The sequence below is a fragment of the Vigna umbellata genome, chromosome 3 (genome assembly GCF_029865625.1).
Source record: "Vigna umbellata cultivar VRB3 chromosome 3, Vumbellata_1.0, whole genome shotgun sequence".
NCBI lineage: Eukaryota > Viridiplantae > Streptophyta > Magnoliopsida > Fabales > Fabaceae > Vigna > Vigna umbellata.
In genome coordinates this window covers 1,440,308-1,466,196 of record NC_142167.1, presented here as the reverse complement: position 1 = coordinate 1,466,196, position 25,889 = coordinate 1,440,308, and the positions used below count along the sequence as shown (strand labels likewise).

The 25,889-nt window shown below is 35.4% G+C and overlaps 1 protein-coding gene across 1 annotated transcript; it reads right to left on the bottom strand.

Moving 5' to 3' along the window:
• Nucleotides 1-1,019: 1,019 nt before the first annotated feature.
• CYL1 (alpha-N-acetylglucosaminidase family / NAGLU family) lies at nt 1,020-24,707 on the bottom strand. Its single transcript, XM_047310391.2, has 19 exons — nt 24,401-24,707; nt 24,190-24,263; nt 23,657-23,868; nt 22,859-22,980; nt 21,769-21,854; nt 21,495-21,589; nt 20,854-20,935; nt 17,819-17,925; nt 16,688-16,718; nt 16,316-16,433; nt 14,588-14,638; nt 14,410-14,519; nt 14,214-14,316; nt 13,882-13,980; nt 7,396-7,506; nt 4,505-4,749; nt 2,544-2,781; nt 1,605-1,683; nt 1,020-1,513 (listed from the first exon to the last, which is right to left on the bottom strand). Exons 1-19 carry the CDS (start codon nt 24,608-24,610, stop codon nt 1,275-1,277), a joined length of 2,412 nt encoding a protein of 803 aa, XP_047166347.1. The 5' UTR covers nt 24,611-24,707; the 3' UTR covers nt 1,020-1,274.
• Between the last annotated feature and the right edge of the window lie 1,182 nt (nt 24,708-25,889).

The window sequence follows — 25,889 nt, the reverse complement described above, 5'->3', positions numbered from 1 at the left end:
AAATTATTTATTTTAGTTCCAAACAAGTTCTGTAATACTTTTAAATTCTATCATGAGAAGTTAATAAATATTGAAAATTTATTTAAAATTTTACAAATTTAAAAACTAAATTATGCCGGTTATTACTTATCCAATATTGTTTGTTTGTTTTACGTGGAATTAATTGATATTTTTGTTGAGAAAGTGTTTTTCTTAGGAATTGTTAGGAAGATATGTTCATACAAATCTTGATAAGATAGATATATTATAATTGGACCGTGATATTATGAAGACTTTAAATTATATTGAGAATTTGATATTATATTAAAAAGTCAATTTTAATTATAACTCAACCTTATAAAATTAAATTATAATAAAATTAAATTATAAAATGAGGTTTACATTTTAAAATTTTCAACAAAAACCAAGAATTCTTACATGTCACTGAGTTATTATCTTTTATAAATAGCTTTCTCTACAAGTTCATGCATAAGTTGGTCGTACGTAAGTCTTTATGATGAGTTTTTAGTGCCGACAAATTGTTAAAATGTGCCATTAAACCTTTAGTTTAAGGTGATGGAACAAGAATAAAGAAATTAAGAAACATTGTTAAAAGAACTTTTGCAATCTAGCTATGATAATTGACGTAAATAAAGTGTAAGGTCTTGTTCACTTGAGTGGATTTGAGGGAGAGTAATTGAGGGGATTTGAGAGGATTTAAAAATAAATTTTTTTGTTGTTTATTTGAGTCACTTTGAAGGTAAGTGAGAATGAATTTGAAAGTAAAGATTGTGAGAATTAGTGTAGGATTTGATTAACTTGACTGATTAAAAAAATTTACTTCCAAATCTAATCTCATTTACCTCCAAATTCATTCAAATAATCAATAAAAAAAATTATTTTCAAATCCTCTCAAATCCCCTCAATTACTCTCCCTCAAATCCACTCAAGTGACCAAAGCCTAAATGAGGATGATGTATCATATTAAGCATTTACACTTGAATCATGATGTCTTGATGATTCAACGGTTAAGATAGAACTTTGACAACAACACATGAGCACTCTTGGGTGTATTGAGAGAAGGTACTCTCTATCCAAAATCATAAGACAATACGTTAATGAGTCGTTCACCTTTATAGAGTACTCTACTTTCACATTTCTTTCTAATATGCGACTTGGACTCACACTTAGATTCCCAACAAACAAAACAAACACGTAAACACAACAACCTGCCCAATATGGACAATGTCAATAGGTTTGTGCAATGATATTCTCCAATTTAAAAGTTCATCAATTCATTTTGCAAAATACTTTTCATAGAGAGCTTGAGAGATGGCTAGAGCATCTCCTTTGGCCTTTACTGGGTAGAGCTCATTACCTTCCTGCCATTTGTTTGACTGTGAAATCCATTGTTTTCGCCACTCAATCAGCTTGAACTTCTCATTTTGTCTCAAGCTTTCTATCAAATGATTAAAATAGGTTGAAGCTCGAGGGAGATAGTAGCTTTCCATAAGTCCACTCCAAAATTTGTTGGCTAATCAGAAACCAGACAAATAGAAAACATCAAACATCAAACATGAATTAAAAATGGAATAGCATAGTCAATTTTAAAAGGCCATTTTTACCATAATCATGGAGCTTGCTCTGAGTAGTGTCATTGGTATCAAACCACATTGTCACTTGTGTCCTAGCATTCCATTCATACTGTTGGGAAAAGGTAAATGCATTAAACCATCTCATTTTCTCACTGGACTGATGCCTAAATGATAAGCAAGATGATAATGACTTGGTTTTTGGACAATCAATAAATGAGAAATTAAACGAAACTTTATATTGAATGACAACAGAAGGCAAATTAAATCTGAAAATTCAATATTTTCATGCTGTTGAGTTAGGAAAAAATAGAGTTACAAGAAGATATTGTAGTCATTAGAGTGCGGCACTAATTACCAATGCCAGATATCACCAACAATTTTGAAACTAAGTTTTATCTCTTATAATTGAGAAGAATAACAATATTTTCTCCAATTCTATGAGTGGAGATCACATGCTCACTGGAAAGTGTTGTTAAATTTCCTCTGTTCAATAACATTTTGCAAGTAATAATGGGTAGTTATAGAGTTAAATTCTATAAGTTGAAGCTTTCAGAGTTAAATTCATTAACGCTTACAAGCTAATAGCAGTTCTTAGAGATACAGTGAGCAATGAGAGTAAAATGTGAAGCATCTCATTTGTATAACTTGCAAAACTCCTCAAAACTGGTGATATTTTAGTTATAGAATTTGAAAGAATTTGTGCTTAATTAGACTAAGAACGTTATATTGATAATATGTACAGCATAACTACATACAATCAGGGATTAACTGATATGAAACTTGAGCTTAAGTCAAATGCTCACCTCAAGCTGCCAAATGGATTATGCTATATTTTAAATTCCAACAGTAGTGAGTAGAACATGCTAACTAAATAAAATTTAAATCATCAATTTCAACAAAATCCAAATGATTGTCTGAAAACAGGTGTCACTGTGAAGGATTATCTCTAGTTTAATACATGTCCCTTACCTGCTTTATCTCACTTGGATTGACTGCCAGTTTCTTAGCACTCTCAAGCCAAGTTCCAAGAAGAAAGTTATCATCCGAAGCAAGCAGTACATCAATATCTTTTATCAGTTGAAGGAACGTATTGCTGTGAAATCGCAAAGCTTCAATGTTCTTCTTCTGAAACGAAGTAACTGCCTTGTAGTATAACTGGTTTGCAAGTTTTGATAATACTTGCCTTGTCAAGTCAACCAGGTCGTACCTGTCAGAAAGATGACAGCACTTTTGATATAGTTGACCAAATCATTTGCTCTTTATCTTTCATGTTCATTGTGTGTGCATGTGCAAAGTTTTGGGAAAAGCAAAGTTTTACTTCTTCCCAATATAGAGCAAACTGGGGCAATTCACCAATATTGTCATGAGACCTGAACTAGAACCACTTTATTTCGTCCTTTGGTGAACATAAAAGAGCACCAAACTTATAATCATTCATTCAATTCATGAGAGGTGATTGACTTGCTTACATTACATGGACTTATATTTTCTATATAAATCAATTGAAATGCAAAGCTAGCATAGTATATTTTTATACCTCAAGAAAGGACCAAGTGACTAAAATATTTATTTTGTTGGACTAATATTGGGTATTAGAAAGTGGGTTTTTAAGCCTAACTCAACCCCCGGCTTGTAAGGTGAGGTTTGCACCTCACTTATATATTATAATTTGGCCTTATCTCTAGTCGATGTGGGACTTCCAACACACCCCCTTCACGCCGAGGTATAGACATCTCGTGCGTTAGTAGAAATTGGATGGTCCGATAACGGCCGATAGCGGGTGGAATAGAAGAACAGAATGTCCACTTAGAACTCGCTAGGATAGACTCTAACCATGGCTCTGATATCATATTAGAAAGTGGGTTTTTAAGCCTAACTCAACCCCACAAAACCGGCTTGTAAAGTTATAATTTGGCTTTATCTCTAGTCGATGTGGGACTTCCAACATTGGGAAACTTTTATTTCATTGAGATTGATAACATCTTCACGCAACATAATATTTTTGCAGGTTGGTTTAAGTTTGATGTCTTTAAAAATAAAATGCAAAAACATCACTGCACAGGGTATAATCCTCACTAGGTTGACACGCTTAGAAAGTGGAATTTAAATTTAACTCAACTTTGACAAATTAGCTTGTAAGATGATATTTGTATCTACTTACATTATAATTTGAACATATTTCTATTCCATGTGGAATCTCCAATACACTCCCTCACGCTGATGACTGGACATCACAATCATGAGTAGAGGGGGACCCAATAGTGGGTCACCATTGGCCCAAACAAACCCAATAAGGATAGACTTTGATACCATCTTAGAAATTTGACTTTAAGTTTAACTCAACCTTACAAACCAACTTGTAAAGTGAGATATGCTCCACTTATACTATAATTTGGAGTAGGATCTAAAACAAACACTATTATGCGTCAAGAAAAAAATGACTGGCATGAGTTTTAATTAAGAAAACAAAAACAAACGCTATAACCTATATTAATAATCTCCAGCATTCCTGGTCGCATATATAAAGGAAAAAAAATACAAAAGTGGGGGGACTCAATCAAAACCTACTAGGAAAATCTCAAATGTGGAAGACCATCTCCACAAATCATAAGAAATATAAAGGAGAATTCCCTCCCACCAAATAAAATCAACACCTCTAATTCTATAATATAAGTTTGATACCTAAAGTGGTGCATTATCCAACTATTGCTCTTAAATTGTTTTCCTGAACACTATTGAAAAAGTAATTAAAAAGGGTAATCCAGTATCATGACATGCAGAGAAATTGGTCTACCTTAGTCAATTATGGAAGATGGATGTTTACAAAGTGCAAGTGATTATAAAGAAAAATTTAACATTATAGTTCATGTTAATAATTGATGAGTGATTAAAGAGATTAAATTTAGTATATACTAAATTCAATAGATTACCTGTATGTGAGACTTCTAGAAAGATTCTTCCCACCAGCTAGGAATAGTTGTAATGCCTTAATTACATCATCAGAGGGGTACCACAAATGAGCTTGTGGCTTATCAGAGGCTGTTTCCTGGAATAAGTACCTTCTAATTCCAGGTGGCAACAAGTTAATCTTCTTCTGGGTGTTGGATACGCCAGTTTCAAAATTAGTTGATGGGTCCCAGTCAGGAAACATTACTATGAAATCATGATTATGGTCCTGACATAATTGACAAATTGTCCCAATCAATATCCATACTGGATGCTGATTTCAACAAAAGGAACTACAATACAACTCTTCCTTGTCCATTACGGTCCTAAGATCTCATGCTACTCACACATGCACAAACATCCAAGCATACAAAAAGGTAATATTTGCTTGCACAAGAATGTCCATCATAAGCAGAGGACCTAGTATCTCACCAATACAAACATGAAACTGAAAAAGTTTTACATGATACCAACATCAAGACATGCCACTGTTTAATGAGGTGGTCCAGCATCGATTACAATAAATAGGGAGATATCATATAATTTAAGAGGAAAATATCTTAGCAAATATTTCTTATTATTAGGTATCAATTTTGTTCCTTATTATTGTGTCTCTTCTTCAGTATAAACAAGACTTACAAGAAACTCTCAATATATGGCATCATTGTTCTATGATTTTTTCATTTCCTTTTCTCACCACTCTTCATCTTTATCTTGTCAGTCACCACCTTCTCTGGCATGACCCACTACTGGCATTTTATTAAAACTATGCTACTATGAACTGTAGTGAACAATTAAGTCCCGCACATGGTATCTAGAACTAGGTAAAGTTCAGATCCGTTCTCTATGCTGCCCTAAAAATGAAATCAAAAACTACCAGCAACCAAAAATGGAAGCTGACAAGATTGCGGTGAAATTTCTTTTGGCAGCTAGAACATGCAATTAAACAGAAAGCATGCAGATCACATTGTTTTTTGTTTTCATTTTTGGTGGGGTAGTGATGAGTGTATGAATAAAGAGGATCTTTATTAGTTTTAAATAAATAAAGCATTTGTTTGTAGAATAAAATTTACTTTCGTTTGTAAAACAGGTGCAAATAGTAATTTTTGTATGTGAGCCTATATAGCCCAATAACGCTAGGGGGTGTGAACATTGGAAGACAAGGAAACAAGGGACATTTTTGAATTCAACGAAGCCTACTTGGAGCCAATCAAATTCTTGGGCAAACCTAGGTTAAATTGAGGGAGAAGACTAGGTATGACAAGTGTGACATTAGCATGGGAAGTGTTGGAAGTCTAACATTGACTAGAGATAAGATCAATTTAGAATATATAAGTAGGTGCAAACATGACTTCCCAAGCTTGTTTTCTAGGGTTGAGTTAGGCTTAAACACCTCTTAACATGGTATTAGAACCATGGTTTAATGCTTATCCTAACGAAATTTGATGTTTGTTGGATTTATTGTTCCACATGTTGTCAGACCACTCATTAATATCTAGTCCCACGCACAAAATGTATATACCTCGGCGTGAGGGGGTGTTAGAAGTCTCACGTCAACTACAGATAAGACCAATTTAGAATATATAAATGGGTGCAAACCTCACCTTACAAACTAGCTTTGTAAAGCTGAGTTAGGCTTAAAATTCACTTCTTAACAGAAACATATACCAATCTTAGCATTGATCTAGATCTAGGATTTACATTTTAAAATTTAAATTTTCCCTCTTTTTTGTACATAAATTTTCAACCAAACGTTAGAATTCTAGAACTAGAATTTTATATGTAATTTCAAGGCATATTAGAGCTCCATTTAGGTTAGATTTTTGGCTATAAATAGTCATCACTTCCCTTTGTATACAACATTGGATATATTTGAATGAAGTGAGAGTTCCACCGAAAGAGAAAGTTCTCTTCTTTCTTAAGTCTCATCTTGAATGATTAAATCAAGTGGCAACTCCTTCGTCACTTATCTTAGGTCATCCTTTAAGTGGTAGGAAAACCTTCCATCAACTCATAGGTTCTTTCAAATTTCTCTTTTATCCCTTCTCATTTGTCAAATTCCTCATTCTCTTGCATCTCTGCTTCTCTACTTGTCTTTTGTCTTCTTTCCATATCCATACTTTTCTCTTGGATGCAAACCTTCACACCTAGAGATGGCAACAGGTCGGGTCAGACACGGATAGTGCCGACCCACAAAACGAAAATCCAACCCACAACCCGCCCATTATCCGCACGGATTCCCGCTTAAAAAATATCCGCAAATATTTTAAAACTTGCGGATACCTACGAATACCAGCAAAAATTTAGAAAAACATTATATACAATTTTAAAATAAAATTTAAATAAAATTACTAAAAGTATATATATTAACCTAACCCCCAATTTGCAAAAACAAAATTGCAAGCATAGAACTCCAAGATCACAACGCAAAAACAGCGTAAGACCAAGAATCCCAAAAATTCCCAAACCAGAAAAGAAGATCAGAAACTCCAAACTCGCTACAAAGTCAGGAAAAACTCCAATCGTAGGAACCCTTACCCTAAATCGCGAAAAACAGCAACTCTAAATTCCCAATTTCAAAACTTTCAATCCCGAATAAGAATCCCAATATAGTGTTATAATTCTAGAACCCTAATTACATTCTAACAATGTTGATATAGTGTTATGATGTAGTAGAAAATATATGGCCTTATTTAAAATAAAATACTAGATCAAATATTACTGCACTATACTGTTAAAACAAGCCTAAGACAACTGACATACGAAGAAGACTTACTGTAATTAAACAAGGAAACAAATCATATAAGGTAATCTGAAATACTCTATTAGATGCAACAAAGATATTATAAGATGATTTAATACATGAAATACATACAGCAATTCCATCAGTACAATTGTAAATTGTATGATAAAGAATCTCCCAAGCAGCCTCAACTTGATGAACAGCTTTACCATATCGTCTATTGCAATAACTCTTGATCCATTCCTACAAGGATAGTAAAAATCAATCCAAGTACAAAGGCTTCAATGATATGTACAAAATTAATTCCGACAAATGATCTAAACCTATATTCTAAATGTGCATCAACTTGAAGTTTAGGAGAGAACAATGATTTTCATATTCATTTATTAATGGAGAAATAATATGTGTTAGAAGTTAAGAGAAATAATATGTGTTAGAATTGGTTAGAGAAATAATATGTGTTAGATGTTAAGATGTGTGTTTCTATTATTTGGGCTCAGCTTATTCTGTATTAAGGGCATTGGCCCATATCTTACAATATAAATAAATTACCCTATGTGTATGCTAAACACACAAGGGATATTTTCTCCCAATCTTCTCTATTTCTCACATGGTATCTAGAGCACAGGAATAGTTCCCGCCAACTCCACGGTCTCCGGTACCCATCACCGCCGCCGCCGCCGTCGCCGGAGTTCCAGAATCGACCGACGACCACACCATCGGAATCGTCTCGGCCGGGCGACCACCGTGGACCAAAAATCGCGGCGAACAGACCACCCACGCGCCTCCACGCGCCGCCGCAACAGTCACCGCTGCCGCCGCTTCCCCGCCGCGCGTGTCGGCGCGTCGTCAGAGTGTTCTGCCGCCGATCAGCACCGCCGTGATCGCCTCCTCGCCGTCTTTCTGGATCTGTGGTCGTTGCGTCAATCGGAGCACTTTGGATTTTTAGGGTTTCTCCCTTTCCATGGCATCTTCCTCGTCTACAAACACCTCTGTTGGTGGCTCATCTTCTGATCCCTCAATATACACCAATTATGTGAATGTACACTTGTCCATTGACAAGTTAGATGGCACAAATTATGCAACATGGGCATCCGACATCAAACTTTGGTTGAAGAGCCAGGGGTACTTAGATCACCTTACTCAAAATGTGACTACTCCTAACATAGATAACACTTCCCGCTGGATGAAAATTGATGCTCAGTTATGCATTGTTATAAAGTCCACCATTCACTCCTCACTAAAACAAATGTTTCGATCATATGAAACATATTCAGAAGTATGGGCACAAGCGAAGTTGTTATACACAAATGATACTCAGCGTCTTTATGGTGTTTGTCAGGACCTATTAACTGTTATTGGTCCACGCAATCCTGGTCCCATGGCAGAATATTTGGGTAAAATTCATGCCCTTCTTCATGATTTTAATGATATATTACCTCCTGCTTCCACTCCTACTGAGAATTGGAACAACGATCAAAGTTCTTCATGTTGTTGGCATTATACGGACTCTCTGATGATGTCTCTCATGTCCGTGATCAGATTTTGGGTTCTCTTGTCATACCCAACTTTACTTCTACTTGTTCTGCTCTTTTGCGTATACCAAGCAAACCCGTCACTGAGACATCTCCTCGTAATGATGATTCCTCTGTTATGGCTGCCCAACATGATGATCGAAGTCCGTCTCACAAGCCAAGTAAAGGACGTCCAAAATGTGACCACTGTGGCAAGTTAGGCCACAAAATTGATAGATGTTATGCGCTTCATGGACGTCCTCCTCGACCTGTAGCAATGGCTAATTCTGATCCACCTACAACAACTTGTCCCGTGGTTGTCAAAATTATCAAGTTTGTCGTGTGAGTCTTGTCAGTTAGGGAAGCATACTCGTAGTTCCTTTCCTAGTAGTGTCTCACAACGGGCGTCGTTCCCCTTTTCATTGGTTCATTCTGACATTTGGGGACCTAGTCGTGTTAAGTCCACTTTAGGTTTTCAATATTTTGTTACCTTTATTGATAACAAAATCCCTCATTCTATCTTATTTCCTCAAGACCCTCTACATCCATTACCTCTTAGAATTTTTGGGTCTACATGTTTTGTTCATGATTTTAGTCCTGGTCTTGATAAGTTATCTCCTAGGTCTCACAAATGTGTCTTCTTACAAATTCCACGCTCACAAAAGGGCTATAAGTGTTTTTCCCCATCCCTCAATCGTCATTTTATCTCTGCTGATGTCACTTTTGATGAATCTTCTTTTTACTTTTCACATCTATCTTCTAGTTCTGTATCTCTCCATGTTACTGTTGATATTCCTCTTATCTGTGATCCTCCTGGTGATGCTCCACCCATTTTGTCTCCTCCTTCTTTAGACTCTCATTCACCACAGGATCTTCAGGTTTATAGTCGCCGCACTCGTCTCCCTCATGACTCACTTCCAGTGCCGCCTCGTGTGTCTCCTCCGGCTCCAGCAAATGAGTCTGACTTGCCTATTGCCCTCCGTAAAGGTATACGCTCTACCCGTAACCCTTCCCCCCATTATACTGTTCTTAGTTACCACAGATTATCTCCATCTTTTTACACTTGTCTCTCATCCATTTCTTCTGTGTCAATTCCTAAATCTGTGGGTGATGCCTTATCTCATCCTGGCTGGATGAATTAAGTGCTTTACAGAAAAGTGGAACTTGGGAGCTTGTCCAATTACCATCTGGAAAGTCTGTTATTGGTTGCAGGTGGGTGCATGCTATCAAGGTTGGCCCTGATGGCATAATTGATCGTCTGAAAGCTCGACTGGTTGCCAAAGGCTACACACAGATTTTTGGTTTGGATTATGGTGATACTTTTTCTCCAGTGGCAAAAATGGCCTCTGTTCGCCTATTCATTGCCATGGCCGCTCTTCGACAATGGCCTCTTTACCAACTTGATGTCAAAAATGCTTTCCTAAATGGTGATTTGCATGAAGAAATTTATATGGAGCAACCGCCTGGCTTTGTTGCTTTGGGGCAGTCATTTGGATTGGTATGTCGTCTTCGCAAATCCTTATATGGCCTAAAACAGTCTCCTCGGGCCTGGTTTGGTAAATTCAGTTGTGTTGTTCAACAATTTGGTATGTCTCGCAGTGAAGCGGATCATTCAGTGTTCTATCGCCACTCAAGTGTTGGATGTATCTACTTAATAGTGTATGTCGATGATATTGTTCTCACAGGAAGCGACTATCTTGGCATCTCTCAGATGAAACAACACCTTTGTCATCATTTTCAAACCAAAGATCTTGGCAAGCTCCGGTACTTTTTGGGTATTGAAGTAGCACAATCCAATGATGGTATTGTCATATCTCAGAGGAAGTATGCGTTAGACATCTTGGAGGAAACAGGGTTAATGAACTGTAAATCTGTTGAGACACCTATGGACCCTAACATCAAACTCCTACCAAATCAGGGGGAGCCTTTCTCAGATCCTGAACGGTACAGAAGATTAGTTGGTAAATTAAACTATCTTACTGTTACGCGTCCTGACATTTCCTTCGCAGTTAGTGTGGTGAGTCAATTTCTAAACTCCCCATGTGAAGACCATTGGGATGCAGTTGTTCGCATACTGAAGTATATTAAAGGATCACCTGGAAAAGGTTTGCTATATGGCCCTAACAACGATACAAAAATCGTTTGCTATTCAGATGCTGATTAGGCTGGTTCCCCTTCTGATAGGAGGTCTACTTCTGGATATTGTGTCTCTATTGGTGGCAACCTGATATCTTGGAAAAGTAAGAAGCAAAGTGTTGTGGCAAGGTCCAGTGCAGAAGCAGAATATAGAGTTATGGCATCAGCTACTTGCGAGCTTGTGTGGCTTAAACAATTGCTTAGTGAATTGAAATTTGGAGATGTCACTCACATGACACTCATATGTGATAATCAAGCTGCTCTCCATATTAGCTCTAACCCAGTCTTCCATGAGAGAACCAAACACATTGAAGTTGATCGTCACTTCATTCGAGAAAAAATCATATCCGGAGATATCAAGACTGAGTTCGTTAACTCAAGCAACCAGTTGGCAGACATATTCACTAAGTCCTTACGAGGACCTAGAATTGATTATCTTTGTAACAAGCTTGGAACATATGATTTATATGCTCTAGCTTGAGGGGGAGTGTTAGATGTTAAGATGTGTGTTTCTGTTATTTGGGCTCAGCCTATTCTGTATTAAGGGCATTGGCCCATATCTTACAATATAAATAAATTACCCTATGTGTATGCTAAACACAAGGGATATTTTCTCCCAATCTTCTCTATTTCTCACACTATGCAATAGAAGTTAAATTAAATCATAGGAGAAAATCAAGGATGAAATCAGAATTATGGATATCATTTTATTCTTTTTCCAGCTTCTTGAGAAACTATCCAAACAAGAAAAAAAAATCGTAAACTATAGCAACACCCCCCTCAAGCTGGTAGACATACATATTTAAGATGCCCCACTTTCTTACAATACAACAAATTCAAAATTGGGTATAAACAGCACTTTAGTAAATAATTTTTCCTACTGTCGAGAGGCTGGGACAAAGGACATGCAAATAACTCCTAGACATTCTTTCTTCTTTAAAACTTACATCAATTTCACATTCTTGGTTTTGTCATGCTAGACATAGTTTTGAGTAATACTGATGCATTCCAGTCTGTATGGGATGGTGATAGGTCTGAGATGTATCTCCTTTGAGAGATCATTACTCTCTTTTCCTAGATCCATGATAACCCAATTCTCATGTTCTCATACTAAGGCTTATTGCATCATCTTAGGACTTTTATTCCTGTTATCTTCCAATTTTAACTCAGTTTTGCACTTTTTAGGTGTTTTGGGAGTTGTGGTGAAATTGGTCTAAGATACATGTTTTATAGCTGAAATATGAAACGTGGGATGCTTTGACCTTGGCTAACTCTTTCACTCATAACTTCTTCCACAGGTGCTCACTCATAACTTCTTCCACAGGTGCCCAATTGAACTGAAACCTGTTGCATTGGAACGCTGACTCAGAGCTTTAATTGAAGCACAAGAACATAATTTTTGGGCAATTGACCTGGTCGTAGTTGAAGTTTGAAGATGAAGGCAGATTGCAAAGGCCAGAGAGGGATTAGTTTAGTTTAAGTGTTGTATTCGTGTTTCAGTGTAAATAGCAATTGCTACGGCAAAGTCTTCCTTTTCTGATTTGTAAATTGGGCTGGACACTGGAATCGCCCAGAAAAGCAAAAACAAAGGCAGTTGAGCCATCTTTCCACGACACAATGAAAAAAAGCTGGAAAGGACCATGCAGCAGCCAAGGCAGAACACACACACAAGGCAGCTTTTGAGAGTTTCTGGATATTTGGAGCAGCCTTTTCAGAAGCTTTTTCAGAAACTTTTCAGAAAATTAGTTAGGGATGTTTTTCTTGTATTTTAGTGAAGAATACCTCAGCTGAGGGGGACACAGAGAGACCTCATACTTTTACAGTTTTCTCGTTCTTCCGAAGTTTAGCAATGCATGTTCCTCAGCTTTTCTCTAAGCTTTTGTGCAATTTTTTTTTCAGTGGAAGAATGTAATGGTTAATACACTCGGGTAGCTTTTCAAGTTTTTTTCTCTGACGTTTTTCTTATGCAATGAGAATGAATGTTCATCAATTTCTTCTAGCTTTCTAATGCATTTTCCAGTTTAGGAATGAAGTAATCTCACTCTCTAGTAGCCATAGTCCCTCATATTCTACTTTTTTCTCACTGTTCCATTGCCTCTGATTTTATTGTTCTTTACCTCATTTCAGTGAGTAGTGACAAGGATTACTATCAATCCATCGAGAACAATTCTCCTCACATAATGTTTTAGAGGCCCAAGATCCTTATTTTCAAATTTAGCACTCCTTTGATTTATTTCTCCAGGCAAGTTGTCCCTCCTATCATAAAAAAAAAATTATACGTTTTGCACACCAAACCTACCTTTGAGATTACACATATGCTTGTCTTTTACCTAATTAATTAAATCTCTCAAACCAAGCTCTAGGTGATTACTTCAACTCATATGGTGACTTCTCAAGCTTGTAACTTTCCGTTGGAAATGTGATTTGAAGCCTGGTTGTGCATCAATGCGTACTAATTTCTCCAACCCTCCTTTTAAGGATTCTTCACAGCTAATTGTTGCAGACCAGTCAAGATTGGTTGTCAATGACAATAGAACCATGATAGTATTTGCATAAGGTGCAAAAGTGTCCAAATAGTCAACTCAATAAGTTAAAGTAAAACCTTTGGCTACCAATTGAGCTATCCATTTACATTATCCTTAATTGAGAAAAACCGTTCCCAACACAGAGTTGTCTTTCCTCTTGACAAATCCACCACACTGGAATTATGGGATTTTTTGGAAGAGTTATAAGGCAATGGACTCTCCAGCTAAAACAGTTAGCTCTTGTGTGACTACTTGAACGACCTAATCTGTAAAATAGGAATATAGGAATCTCATACTTATACTTTCTAGACATAACCTTGTAAATACCATATATTTGAGGGATTTTAATAAGCAATGTTAAAATATAACAATTCATGAAGCTGAGAGAATTTCCCAAGCAAATTCAAACAAAACAACTGGAGCAGAGAGCATATGAACAGTACCGGAACTTCAACTTTCTTGTGACGAAATGCCATTTCAGACATCAACTCGTAAACAATGGGATTCTGCTCTATTCCTTCCATGCACATACCAACACCTACCTGCCAAAAAGTTAACAAAAATTTTAAAAAAAATGTACAAGTCATAAATCAACATAATCACTCAATGTTCCTTTTTTCAGATAACATCTGAAGATTTTATGCTAAAACAAAGATAGAGTTTATTAGCGTGCTTGTCCCATTTTGGCTCCTAAGTTCTGACTAATAAAAACTCAAGCCTTGTTGATATCATAAATGCCAATATGTTCATGTGATACAGAAAGTATTGCCAGTACCATTGTTGAGTTTGCACTGACACGAGCATCAACAGGCCCAGAAGAAATTGCATCAAGGGTTCCATACATTTCAATATTGCCCCCAAAATTATGAAGCATACACCTGATGCAGAGTATGATTGGGAAAGCATAACAGTTTAGAATATTGTATTTCTGTAAATAAACCAGTAACAAGAGGTAAAAATAAACTAATTACCAGATATAAGGAGTACCATAAAACTGAAAAGAAGATTTCCATATTGGTTTTACATCAGCAAACAGATCAAGAACAACCATCTTTCCAAATGGAACAGAATGTAAAAGGGCCTGCACATATTATCACTCAGTAAAAAAAATCAATTTGAAGATGCTGGGTTGGCTTTCAGATGGCATACTTTAATTTGAGGTGGCTTCCAAAACGATGAGTCAGAGTAAAAGAGCCAGCCCTGCAAATTCATATATATTTGTCAGATACAAGAAATTTACACAAAATAACAAAAATAATATCAATTATAACATTTCTGGAACTCGGTAGTGAGAGGGATATTTTTGAAGATAATGGAGGCATCAGACTAGTTTACTTTGGGGGCTAGAGCATAAGGCTCCTCTAAATTTAGCTTTATATAAAGTGCACAAGAAAGAGTGTTTCCACCATCTTCATTCAATTTAAAGTACACTATTATGTCTTAACCCACAAAAATTCATAGGTAGATGTACTAGTGTACTTTATATTCAAGATCACTTTAGAGCAGTTGTTTCTAAAATTGAGATGCCAATAAAATTAGAATTAAACAACAGAAGGAATGGATGGGATTAGCTGCATTTATGACTGGTATTGTATTGTATAAGTAACATAAAGCTCCTTTTTTTTGGGTGTATGAACCTAGCCCAAGCATTGAGTGTTATAGGGTATACCTTTTCCTTGTAATGTACTCTTCTCTCTTTCATATACATATATGTATATGTATATATATATATATATATATATGCACATACACACACATGTGTGTGTCTATGTGTATATGTATGAATGTATGCACGTATGCATATATGTATGTGTGTCTATGTATATACGTGTGTGTGTAAAATCAAACATTAGTTGAGTACAACTCACTGATTTTTATCATTCAAATTCAAGTATTTTGGGCAATGGAATTTTGTAATTCACATCTTTGATACATTAGGCTCTAAGATAGGGGTGGTTGTATGAGGATAGCGGAAATTCTCAATTTCTAGATATTGTGGTGTTGATTACGCAAGTTCTCCCATAGATAAGCACCTTAACACTAGATATTGTACATTCATCAGTGGAAATCATATCTTTGAAGTGCAAGAAGAAAAATGTTGTTGTTTGATTCAATACAAAAGGAAAATACAGGACTATGGTCATTACTTTAGAACTTGCATGGATTTTAATAACATCTTCAAGAGGTAAAATTCTGTGAAGTTCATCAAATAAAGTTGTATTGTGATAATTAGGGAACCCTTCACATTGTCTGTAATCCAGTATTAAGAGAGAATTAAACATGCAGAGATTGACTACCATTTTTATTTGTGAGATGATACTATCCAAGGAAAATAATATTGAATTTATCAATACAAATTATCAAATTGCCAACATCCCACCAAAGTCTATCAAAAGACCACAAATTCAGTTCGTACATTCCAAGCTTGATACACAAACTTATATGCTCCAGTATGAGAGAAAGTGTTAGAAAAGTGTTACTTCCTATTGTATTTGTATATACTGATTACTTTCCCTTAAGCTTTCAAATTCAAACTCTCAAGTCTATTAATTGATTGTTTTGTTTAATTAAGTTCAGTTATATATTTTAGGAGCAGTTATTTTATATAAGGTCAGATGGTAGGTAGTTATTAAGTTTTTAGGAGCCTTTCCTATGTAAAATTTGTATAGAAAATGCCCTGTGTGAAAGAAGTGGGGAGAGAAGTGCATATGAAAGTTTTTCCAACAGTGTTACTCTATGTAGATGTTACAACTCTCGGGCAGTTTCTGATAAATTTTCTGTTTAATAAGTGAGTCTAAACAGCAAATTTCAGTCTTATATCAGGTACATAAGGAATTGAAAAGGAAACCAGAAGATCCTGAGTCAAATGAAGCATACTTGCATTAACCAGACAGCATCCTTGTCACCTTTGGAAATCCCTTTATATACTGCAGCTCCAAGAGTTGATATATATTCAGGATCATTGGTAGGCGGGGAGTTCTCGTTAAATGTATCACTGCAGTTAAAAATATAGTATGTATATTGGCAACCAAGAGAGTATAAAAAACACTCCAGCAAATTACAACATTGCATGTGTGTGGTTAAGACTGATTCAATATGCTAACTCCTTTGTGACAGTGCATGTCAAAAAATTGAAAATCCTAATTAGAAAAAAGAAAGAATAATAGATTGATATGGTAGATCATCAACTAGGAACCAGACTGTCCAAGAGAAAAATAGTGCTAAAGCGTGGAAGATGAGTGAGTCTACCAGTTGTAAATGTCAGTTACATCCCCATATTCTGTAAATTTAGAAAAAAAAAATGTCAGAGTTGAGGTACAAAGTATGAAGGAGAAAAGGAGAGAAAAAAGCACAAAACACTAGTTATCACCCAAAGACTAGCCTTTTTTAGCATACACATTCAACTTACAGATTTTATAAAGAAAAAAAAGGAAAGAAAGTGATAGATCCTAGTATTCACACTAGTAGAAGTTATCAGTGTAGAGCAACGTTCTACTTATAGGAATGTAAGAAGAGAGTAATAGAGGTAAGATTGAAAACAAAACAAAAACTCAACTCGTATGCTCTGCCTCAAGATCTAAGCATCTTAGAATTACTTTCACAGATTTAATACTCCTTCATCCGCCCCCTCCACCATACTCAACTCTTCCCATTCTTCCCACACTCACTTCTCTAATGGCTGCTGTTAGAATAATTATTAAGTCTATATGGATGTTAGAGTAATTATTAAAGTCTAAAAGTAGGGAGTAGTGTGTTGGAAACCTCTTCCAGCTGTACCTAGGGGTCTAAGGGAGTCTTTTGATCTTTCATCTTCCTATTATATCTGTTATTTTCCATTATAAATAGAAGATCATTAGAGGGGTCTTTCAAGCGCTCCAGAATATATTTTCTCTCTTTTTAATCTTAAGTTCGTATCAGAACGGGTCGATCCCATTTTGCTGGTCTCAATCATCTCGGACACATTATCTCGCTACGTTTGCCTTCCGTCACCAGCCGTCTACAGTCACAACTTCTTCCGGATTTGGATTGCCTCTACGGCCAAGCCCGTCAGTCTCGGAAGCTAGTTCATTTCCACATGCCGCCACGCGATAAGTTTCTATTCTTGGAAGCTAGTTCGGGATTCCTCTTGCATGGTATTTAGTTATGCTAAGTCAAAACAAGATTTAACTTAAGAGCTTCATATTGATTTTCAAATGAATGCACTCGAATTTTAAAAGTTAATAAATTCTCAGTTTTCCAATGTCTTGTATAAAACCTTTGAGCAACTATGCTTTTATTGAGGTTATACTTCTATTGAAGTATGAGGACACCAGGAATCTCAAAAATGACATGAATAGCCATATAAGAAAAGGGGGGAAGAAAAGGAGAAATTAAACACACCTTTAATCTGTTTCCTTATGAAAGCCTCCCCTATTTCAACAAATAAAGGATCAGAGGGATCAAGAAGGTAAGTACAGCACCAACGAGGATCGCTGTCAACAGTATTCCTGCAATACAACAATAAAATCCAATGGTAAATACATTGTAGACATGAAGCTTTTAAACTAAAAATGGTCTTTATGAGCAACAAATAAAAACAAACCAATTACTGAAAAGGCATCATACACTAGGTTAGAATAATGTTGTACCTCTTGCATTGTATTGCCATGCATTGTATTGCCAACAATTTCATGTGCTTTTAAGAGTCCTAGAAGGTTTAGGTAGGCTATTTTCCATTAGTCTAGGGAATTTAAATACGTAAGAATAGTGATCAAAACAATGTGAGGTGGAAACAAGTGGTAGCTACCCACCCAAGATGAAAATTTTGTCCATATCCACTCCATTACCTATTAGGTTACTCATTTAAAAACTACCAGGAATTTTTTTTTACCCACATTCTTAAAATGTGGACATTAAATTTAACTCAATGTGGGATCTCCAGCATATTTCATCATGCCAAGGATTGGACATCTCGATTGTGATACGATAAGCCTAACAAACCTCATCAGGATGGGCTCTAATCATCTTAGAAATTGAACTTGAAGTTTAACTCAAACTCAAAATGCTAGCTTGTAAGATGAGATTTTCACCCACTTATATATTAAAATTTAAAATTTAGTCATATCCCTAATCAATGTGAGATCTCTTAACACACATATATTTATGGATATCTCCCAAATATATAAAAAAGAGAGAGATAATCATTTTACACATTTGTACATCATTTTTCACTCTTATAATATATGTGTGTAAGATTTCTTTTTTTTTTTGCAAGTAGATGCATTTTGTGGTTGATGTTGTGGATATTGACTTATGTATATATGTATAGATTGTTGGGCTGGGCAGTGGCCAGGCTAGGCCAGAAACTACTAGAGTGTTTGGGCTAGTGGCACCAAGGAACCAAAGGTGTTGGTTCATTGGCATATGCATATATATGTGTTGTCTGTGTATGTGCGACGGGTTGAGTAGAGCCTAGACATGACGTCAAAATCTACTGTTGTGATGCATGGTTTTTGCATAAGTCGTTGGTTGCACGAGATAGTATTCTAGGAGGGAATGACTATAAGTGTAGGGGTGGAAAAAGCAAATTGAATAGGAGTTGATAAGAGGATTATCCTAACTCTAATAGTTGCCTAGTATCAAGTAGAGAAAGCTAGTTATGTGGTGATAGTCGAAGGAGGTTCTTGTGATTGAAACATGGGTATGAAACAAAACTAGTATTGTTTAATCACATGGAATTTACCCTGTCATGAGAGGAATTGGGTAATTGGGTAAGGTGGCTACTCCCAATTTTTGGCCTGACTAAGCCATGGGCAAGGTTGTTACTCTTAGAATCTATAGTGCGTAGCCTACGACAGGTGCATGGTCTTTGGTGCTTAATTCATTTCCTCTTAACCTTCCAGAAGTGAGTCTCATATGCATGGAGTAGATGCATGTTGTGGTTGATGGCTTGTATGCATGATGCTATGGATGCTCACATGTTGATAATGCTTCAATTGTTGAATCTTCTTTATATACATACTTGTTGTTTTTCAAGTTAGCTTTACCCTTTTGTTTTGGTGTGTTTGTGTTGTTATAGCAATGACCAGGTGTGGGAGATGTCTAGAAGTACTAGACGCAGAAGGCCTTTGTAGTATAGATAGAAATTTTGTATACAATTTTTAGTTTTATTCTTCTGATTAAGTTTGATTTAATTCATGGGCAATGAAATGTTTTCTAAAACTTTTAGCATGATGATAAGAGAAATGAAATGTTGTGAATACAATTTTTCATCATGCTTGTGATAGCTAAAATATAATTGAGTAGATGATACACCTGATTTTTCCTAGCTAGACGAGTATGATGAACTATACTTCAGTAGACGAGTTTGTTGGACTATACTTCACTACACGAGTTGTTGGATGTGTTATAAGGGTAATGTGACACTGGTTTTGGGGTGTTACAACGGGTACATATAGTATGACATCCACCCCCACTATTTTACAAATAGATAGAAAGAAAAACTCGATTAAATAACCTATCAATCCCTACTTAGCCTGCGTTTGGAAAACCACAAGAATTCATTTTGACTCCTAAGATCACATCCAAAAATAAAAAAAAAAAGTTGAAGTAACCATTTGTTGCCATGACTTTTGTTGAAAATCTCACATCGACTAGAAATAAAGTTAATTTGTCGAGATTTAGATTTTTCAAATCTTAATTGGATTATTCAAATCTGATTTATTTAATTGTCCTCTATTTTCTCTCTATCTTTTCCTTACATTTATTTTGTAATTAGGGTGCTCAAATTTCCCCTAGCCATCTCTGGCAATATAAGTCAAGAATTTTGATCAATAAATAATAACAAAGATAATTTTCTTCTTCTAAAATTACAAGTATGTTAAAGTGATTTCCGAACCAATGTTAATTGCATATAGTTCTACAGGAACTATTATTTAGGAAATCACACCAATTTACATTTTGCCTATGAAATTATGCACATTTTGGTTTGTTAGTTGAGAAAAAACTGAAAGGAGGCAAGATAATGGAATTACATTTTATTGTTTGGTGGGAAAGAAGGGAGTGAAAATAATTTTAAAATTAGTAGAGTCACTTCTCACCTATTTGAATTAATCTCGACCTCTTTTGCGATCTCCTATTTATTTCTCTTCAATATTACACCTTTAACTTTCACTTTATTTCTTGCTTGTTTGTCTTCAACATTTTTTATTTTTGTCCATCTTGTTTCTCTCTTCCCTGCCAAACAAGGGAGGGCTTATAGTCTATCAAGAGTCTATATATAGATTTTCTAGATAACCAAAGAACTGTAAAGTGCACACTCAATCAATTTCAACACACCTTTTGGAATTCCTCACCTACTAAATCATGCAAGCTAAAAATTTAACAGAAAAATATGATTGAAAAATGAACAAGCATATAAAAGAGAAGCAAAATACCAGTCACCAAGTCTAGTTATTTTTGCCATAGGGAAAATCCTTTTCAAAGCCGCTGGAACATTCCCCGAGAAGGATGGCAGAACTAGAACAACGTCAATGTTAAACCAGCATACCAAATTTAGAAAATGTAGACAACAATTTGAGACAGCAAAACCAGTTTCCCCTCTATGAATACGGATGTCTCAGTGAAAATCACAAAGTCATACTCATATACAAGGTTAAATATGTATTTGGTTCCTTTCAGTGAAAAATTAAAATTAGTCCCTCTTTAAAACTTTACTCCAATTTAGTCCTCCAACTTTATAAATGCATGAATTTAGTCTTTCTAACAATTTTTTTTTTAAGTTTATTTGGCATTTCAAACACATTTCATAATAGCATTTTAGTTGTTTACATCGTTTGATCCATTTCCGCTTCAATGTTAGCTGAGAAACACGTTTGAAATGTCAAATAAACTTAAAAAATTTGGTTAAAAAGACTAAATTCACGTATTTCTAAAAATGAAGGACTAAGTTGGTCCAAAGTTTCGAAGATGAACTAATTTCAATTTTTACTGAAAATTAAGGGACCAAAATTATATTTAACCTTAAAAACAATTAAACTCAAAAAACAAAACTTCAGGTTTTATGGTGAAAATATACCTGGTGTCATCCCCAATTCCAGCATTCGAGAGATTATCTGTTTTTGTAACACCAACTGTTGATCTAACCAATTTTGAGACAAAGGCCCACCCCAGCTGTGAAATGATAGATCTCATCAGGAACCAAATTTGCTAGACCATTTCCTAGGACTTCTATACAGATCAAATGAAAAATGAATATGAAACTCAAAACAACTAAATTGGCTAGACCATTTCCTAGGCTTTCTATACGGATAAAAAATCAACTATGGGGTTTACATACTGCTTTCACCTACCCATGCAAGTTTCCCATGCGAGCCCAAGCAAGGAAAGCAGGTCCACCAAAGAAATTATTCAAGTCGTCTGAAGTAATGTTAAAATCCTACAATTAGAAGATACTAGTCAAATAACTATTAAGTGGTCAAAATAATAACTAGTTGTTCTTATAAGAATAAATTATATCAACAGGATTCAAGCAATGCATCTAAATTATGTAGACAATCAGGTAAAGATTCCCATAATTGCATAGTGTTAAGAGTCATGTGTATCTCAATGTGGCCATGTTTTCCCACACTGCTTCGTATAATTCCTATATGTTATATACTATGTATACTTCCTCATTAACATAACAACAACACTGATAGTAATAATAGTAAGTAGGAAAAACATTGATAGTAAAAGACGAAAGAAGTCCAGGAGCAGAGGAACGCAAAGAAGCTAAGAGTACCACTTTACCCCGGACATGTGATGTTGGTAAGCATTGCTCATGAAACTTCTAGAATTTTATCAAATAACTAAACTGATTTTATCCAGGCCTCCCAAAGCATCTGGGTTATCAGAAATTTTCTTTTGTGTTCAGTTTAGAGTAAGCAAAAAGTGTTTCTTCCCTCGTACATAAGGGGCAGATTCCATTATATCACTATACTATTCATCTGTTTCTGGTCTAGTTTTATCATTTTCAACATCATATGCTTAAGGACATACCAAAGAAACACCAGTGCTCTATAATTCATCTAAGCTTAAGCACATAAAGCATAGTCAACCACAGTAACAAAACCCAAATAAAAACAAGCTACAAACCATACATGATCCAAAGCAGCAAAAGTTAGAATGAGCAGTTAGGAAAGAAAACAACAAAAAGTAAAATAATGATGAAAAAACTTTCATTTTGAACAAGTGATATCACTGATAATAACTTGAATAAAAAACTGAATTTGTAATACTGTAACATGTATCTAGTTACAAAATAATGAGTAAATAATATCTGATGGGGAAAAAAGTTTTTTATAGAATCTTTGGCTCAGTTAATACCCTCAAACTAAGGGTTCATTTTTTCTTAGACTAAGCATTATCCAGATATACACAAGCATGTAAATAGCACTTCACCTTAAAAACCTTTTGCCAAATTGTTTCCTGCCCAGTAAATGCCAAGGGTAGGTTCACCCCCTGAAGTGCCATCCAGTCTACCTCTTTTTCCCACCTGTCCCAGTCCCACCAAACATATGAATCTGCAAAGGACCAAGAAGAATATTCAGCTTCTGATCTTTGCTTGTAAACACATTCGGCCTTACCCTTGTGAGGAGATGGATATATAAGGTAAACATGGGAAGACCAACTCATCCAACTTAACAATCTTACATTTACCAATAGGAGGAAATATAGGATGGCTATTTATATGTCTAAGGGAATCTAGCAATACCTTCAAAATTCCTTCCGATTAGTCTTGACAGGAACTTCCACAGCATTTTTCTTTTGCAGAAATATGTTAGGCTACCTATCCGATCCTGAGAATGTACCAAATTTTGTTTTTTGCAAGTGTTGAAGTATAGTTTTACTCCTTTTTATTTTACTCTCTTGTACAGAAGTAGATTGGCTTTTTCATTCAGCCAACTGACAACTGTCGGTTACTTAGATCTTGAGATATAATTAATACATGTTGCAATTCATATGTAGCTGGGTTGAATTCATTTTCACACAATAACAGAATTTCTTATCCTCCTCTCTGTCTCTTTTTCTCAAACTTCGTCTCTTTTTGAAACAACTGACTACCAAGATTATCATCCTTTCTTAGAAAAGTTTTAAGCATTGGCACTTGTTAGCTACTGAACTACATCAGTTCAAATTCTCAGATTGGAAAAAAGACAGAGATGTTTTGTTCCTCAGAAAGTTGATTTTGATACTCACAACTAGAGGTAACAACATTTTGGTAATAATTCCATGGAACAGGGCGTTTAATCTTCAGACCCTCATCTTTCAAACGGGGTAGTGACCCTGGCTCAGGGATTGAAGTTGTCTGAATGCCACCTGTCTTATCCCATGAGACATGAGCACCGCACCAGTACTTAAGATACCAATGGAGACCAGATGCAATGTCAACAGCAGTGGTTCCTCTGATGCTGACAAATATACAAATACATGACAATATCAGATTAATACTAAAGGACAGCAGAACAGATTAGATGTTCATATCCATGAGCAGATGATTCAATGCAAGAAATTTTACCACAGGTAGAACAAATCAAGAAGCCCATTAGCATTATAACATGAAAATCAAGTTTAAAAGTATGAAATGAAAAGAGAAAGAAGAATCAAATGAAGTTGCAACTTGTAAATAAAAGAAATACAACCATCTCATAATCTTTAAAAGCCTTGGAACTTAGGAAGAAAAAAAAACATTAATCGATCATAATCTTCAGCATAAATTTCCTCTCACATACATAATCTCAGCCTCATTCTGGCTTGACTTCTTGTGATTGTTTATCAGAAAACAACTGTCTCCGCCACAGACATCCTGGAAATTGTAAAGGTCATCTTTTTACTTTCAATCATAAAAAGTGAGAGCAAATGCAGACTCTAACAAGTTGTCAGACTAAGAGAAGAAAAAAAAAACAGAACAAGATGAAAGGGTAAAAGGAAAAGGGCAAAGACCTTGGACACTATTTTGAACTCAAAACTGGACAAATGGGTAGGAAGCAGTCTTTTGAGAAGACCAAAGGCTGCAGCTTCTTGCACAGATGGAGGTGCCCTTTTGGAGTCCAAGCCTTGAAGCAAAGGCTCTATGGCTCCATACTTAGACAGTGCCACCGGCAGTGAAGGGATAAGAATCAAAATCAGAAACACAAATCCCAACTTCAACATTTTTTCTTCTTCCCTCAAAGACAAAGGAAACTGTGTTGATGGCTATGCCATGGTTTTTGATTTCTACACCCAAATGGTTACTACGTTGACACTATTGTGTTGGTGTTGTCGACACGCACACATGTATAAAACAAAAATAATTATTTAAATAATCAATATAACTATATTGTCTACATCTATATCTAATCTTTATCTAGAGTAATATATTAAACTAATGTTATTTTGCCAACTATCAGGTTATTGTTATTATTATTATTATATAATATTTTACTTGAAGACAATATAGGTTAAGCAAAATAACATAATTCTCTTTTTTTTCTTATACATATATATATATATATATATATATATATATATATATATATATATATATATATATATATATATATTATTGAAACGTAAATTTAAATTACAATGTTAATTAAATATTAAAAAAATAATTTCTTATTATAATATTAATTTTACAAATTTTAAGATAACATTAAGCTTTTTTAATAGTTTTATTATATTGTTAAATGTCAGGACCTATTAAATGCATCTAAAGTCATCTGTTAGGCTCATTAAATGCAACCCACGACCCCTGTTCAGGTGCATTAAAAACGCACTCACAAACTCTAACGCACTAATGCCAAGTGTCAAAATGGAAGATTCGGAAGTCAGTAAGTGGAGTGCAGGTGTCAGCAGAAGAGCGCACGACCCTTTGGACGTGGGGCAAACAAAAATGATTTCTGAAAAAACCTGCCACACTCTTCTGCATGCACCTTCTTCTTCTCAAACTCTGAATATCCATTTTCTCCTCCTTCTCTCTAGAAACTTCCCCTTCTCTCTACCAAAACTCACATTTTCTTTGCTCCGATTACCGTTCAGACACCGTAGGAGCACTCCCGGCGTCCCAAGCTACAACTTGAAACGAACAGTTTCGAATTCTGAAACTGGTAAGTTTCCTTTCCCTTAGTCGTTCGTTCTTGTGGACATGCAAACCAAGTTTTGGTCTGTTGTTTGATTTGAAGAGTAGTTGAACGTTGAGGGTAAAAGGAATCTTAGTTTGACAAAACCGAGTTGCGGTCTATAGGACGTTCGTTCACACTAGAGGTAAGGGAAGCTTATTCAATTTAATTCGTATGCTTGTATTATGCTGTATGGACGTTCTGTGAGTTGTATGAAGCATGAATTTATGATATTTGATTTTAGTATATGATTATGATTATGAGCTGATACATGAGAAATATAAAATGTACTATGAGATGAGTATTTGAAAATATGAAACTTTATGCTGAGA

Bases quoted from the DNA above. Each gene is read 5' to 3' on its own strand.
- CYL1 (XM_047310391.2), bottom strand. From the start codon at position 24,610: ATGTTGAAGTTGGGATTTGTGTTTCTGATTTTGATTCTTATCCCTTCA. The intron at 17,926-20,853 runs GTATTTTGCTTC...GTTGTATTGCAG, and splicing joins ATAACTAGACTTGGTGACTG to GAATACTGTTGACAGCGATC. The intron at 1,514-1,604 runs GTAAAAATGGCC...GTTTCTGATTAG, and splicing joins GAGCAAGCTCCATGATTATG to CCAACAAATTTTGGAGTGGA.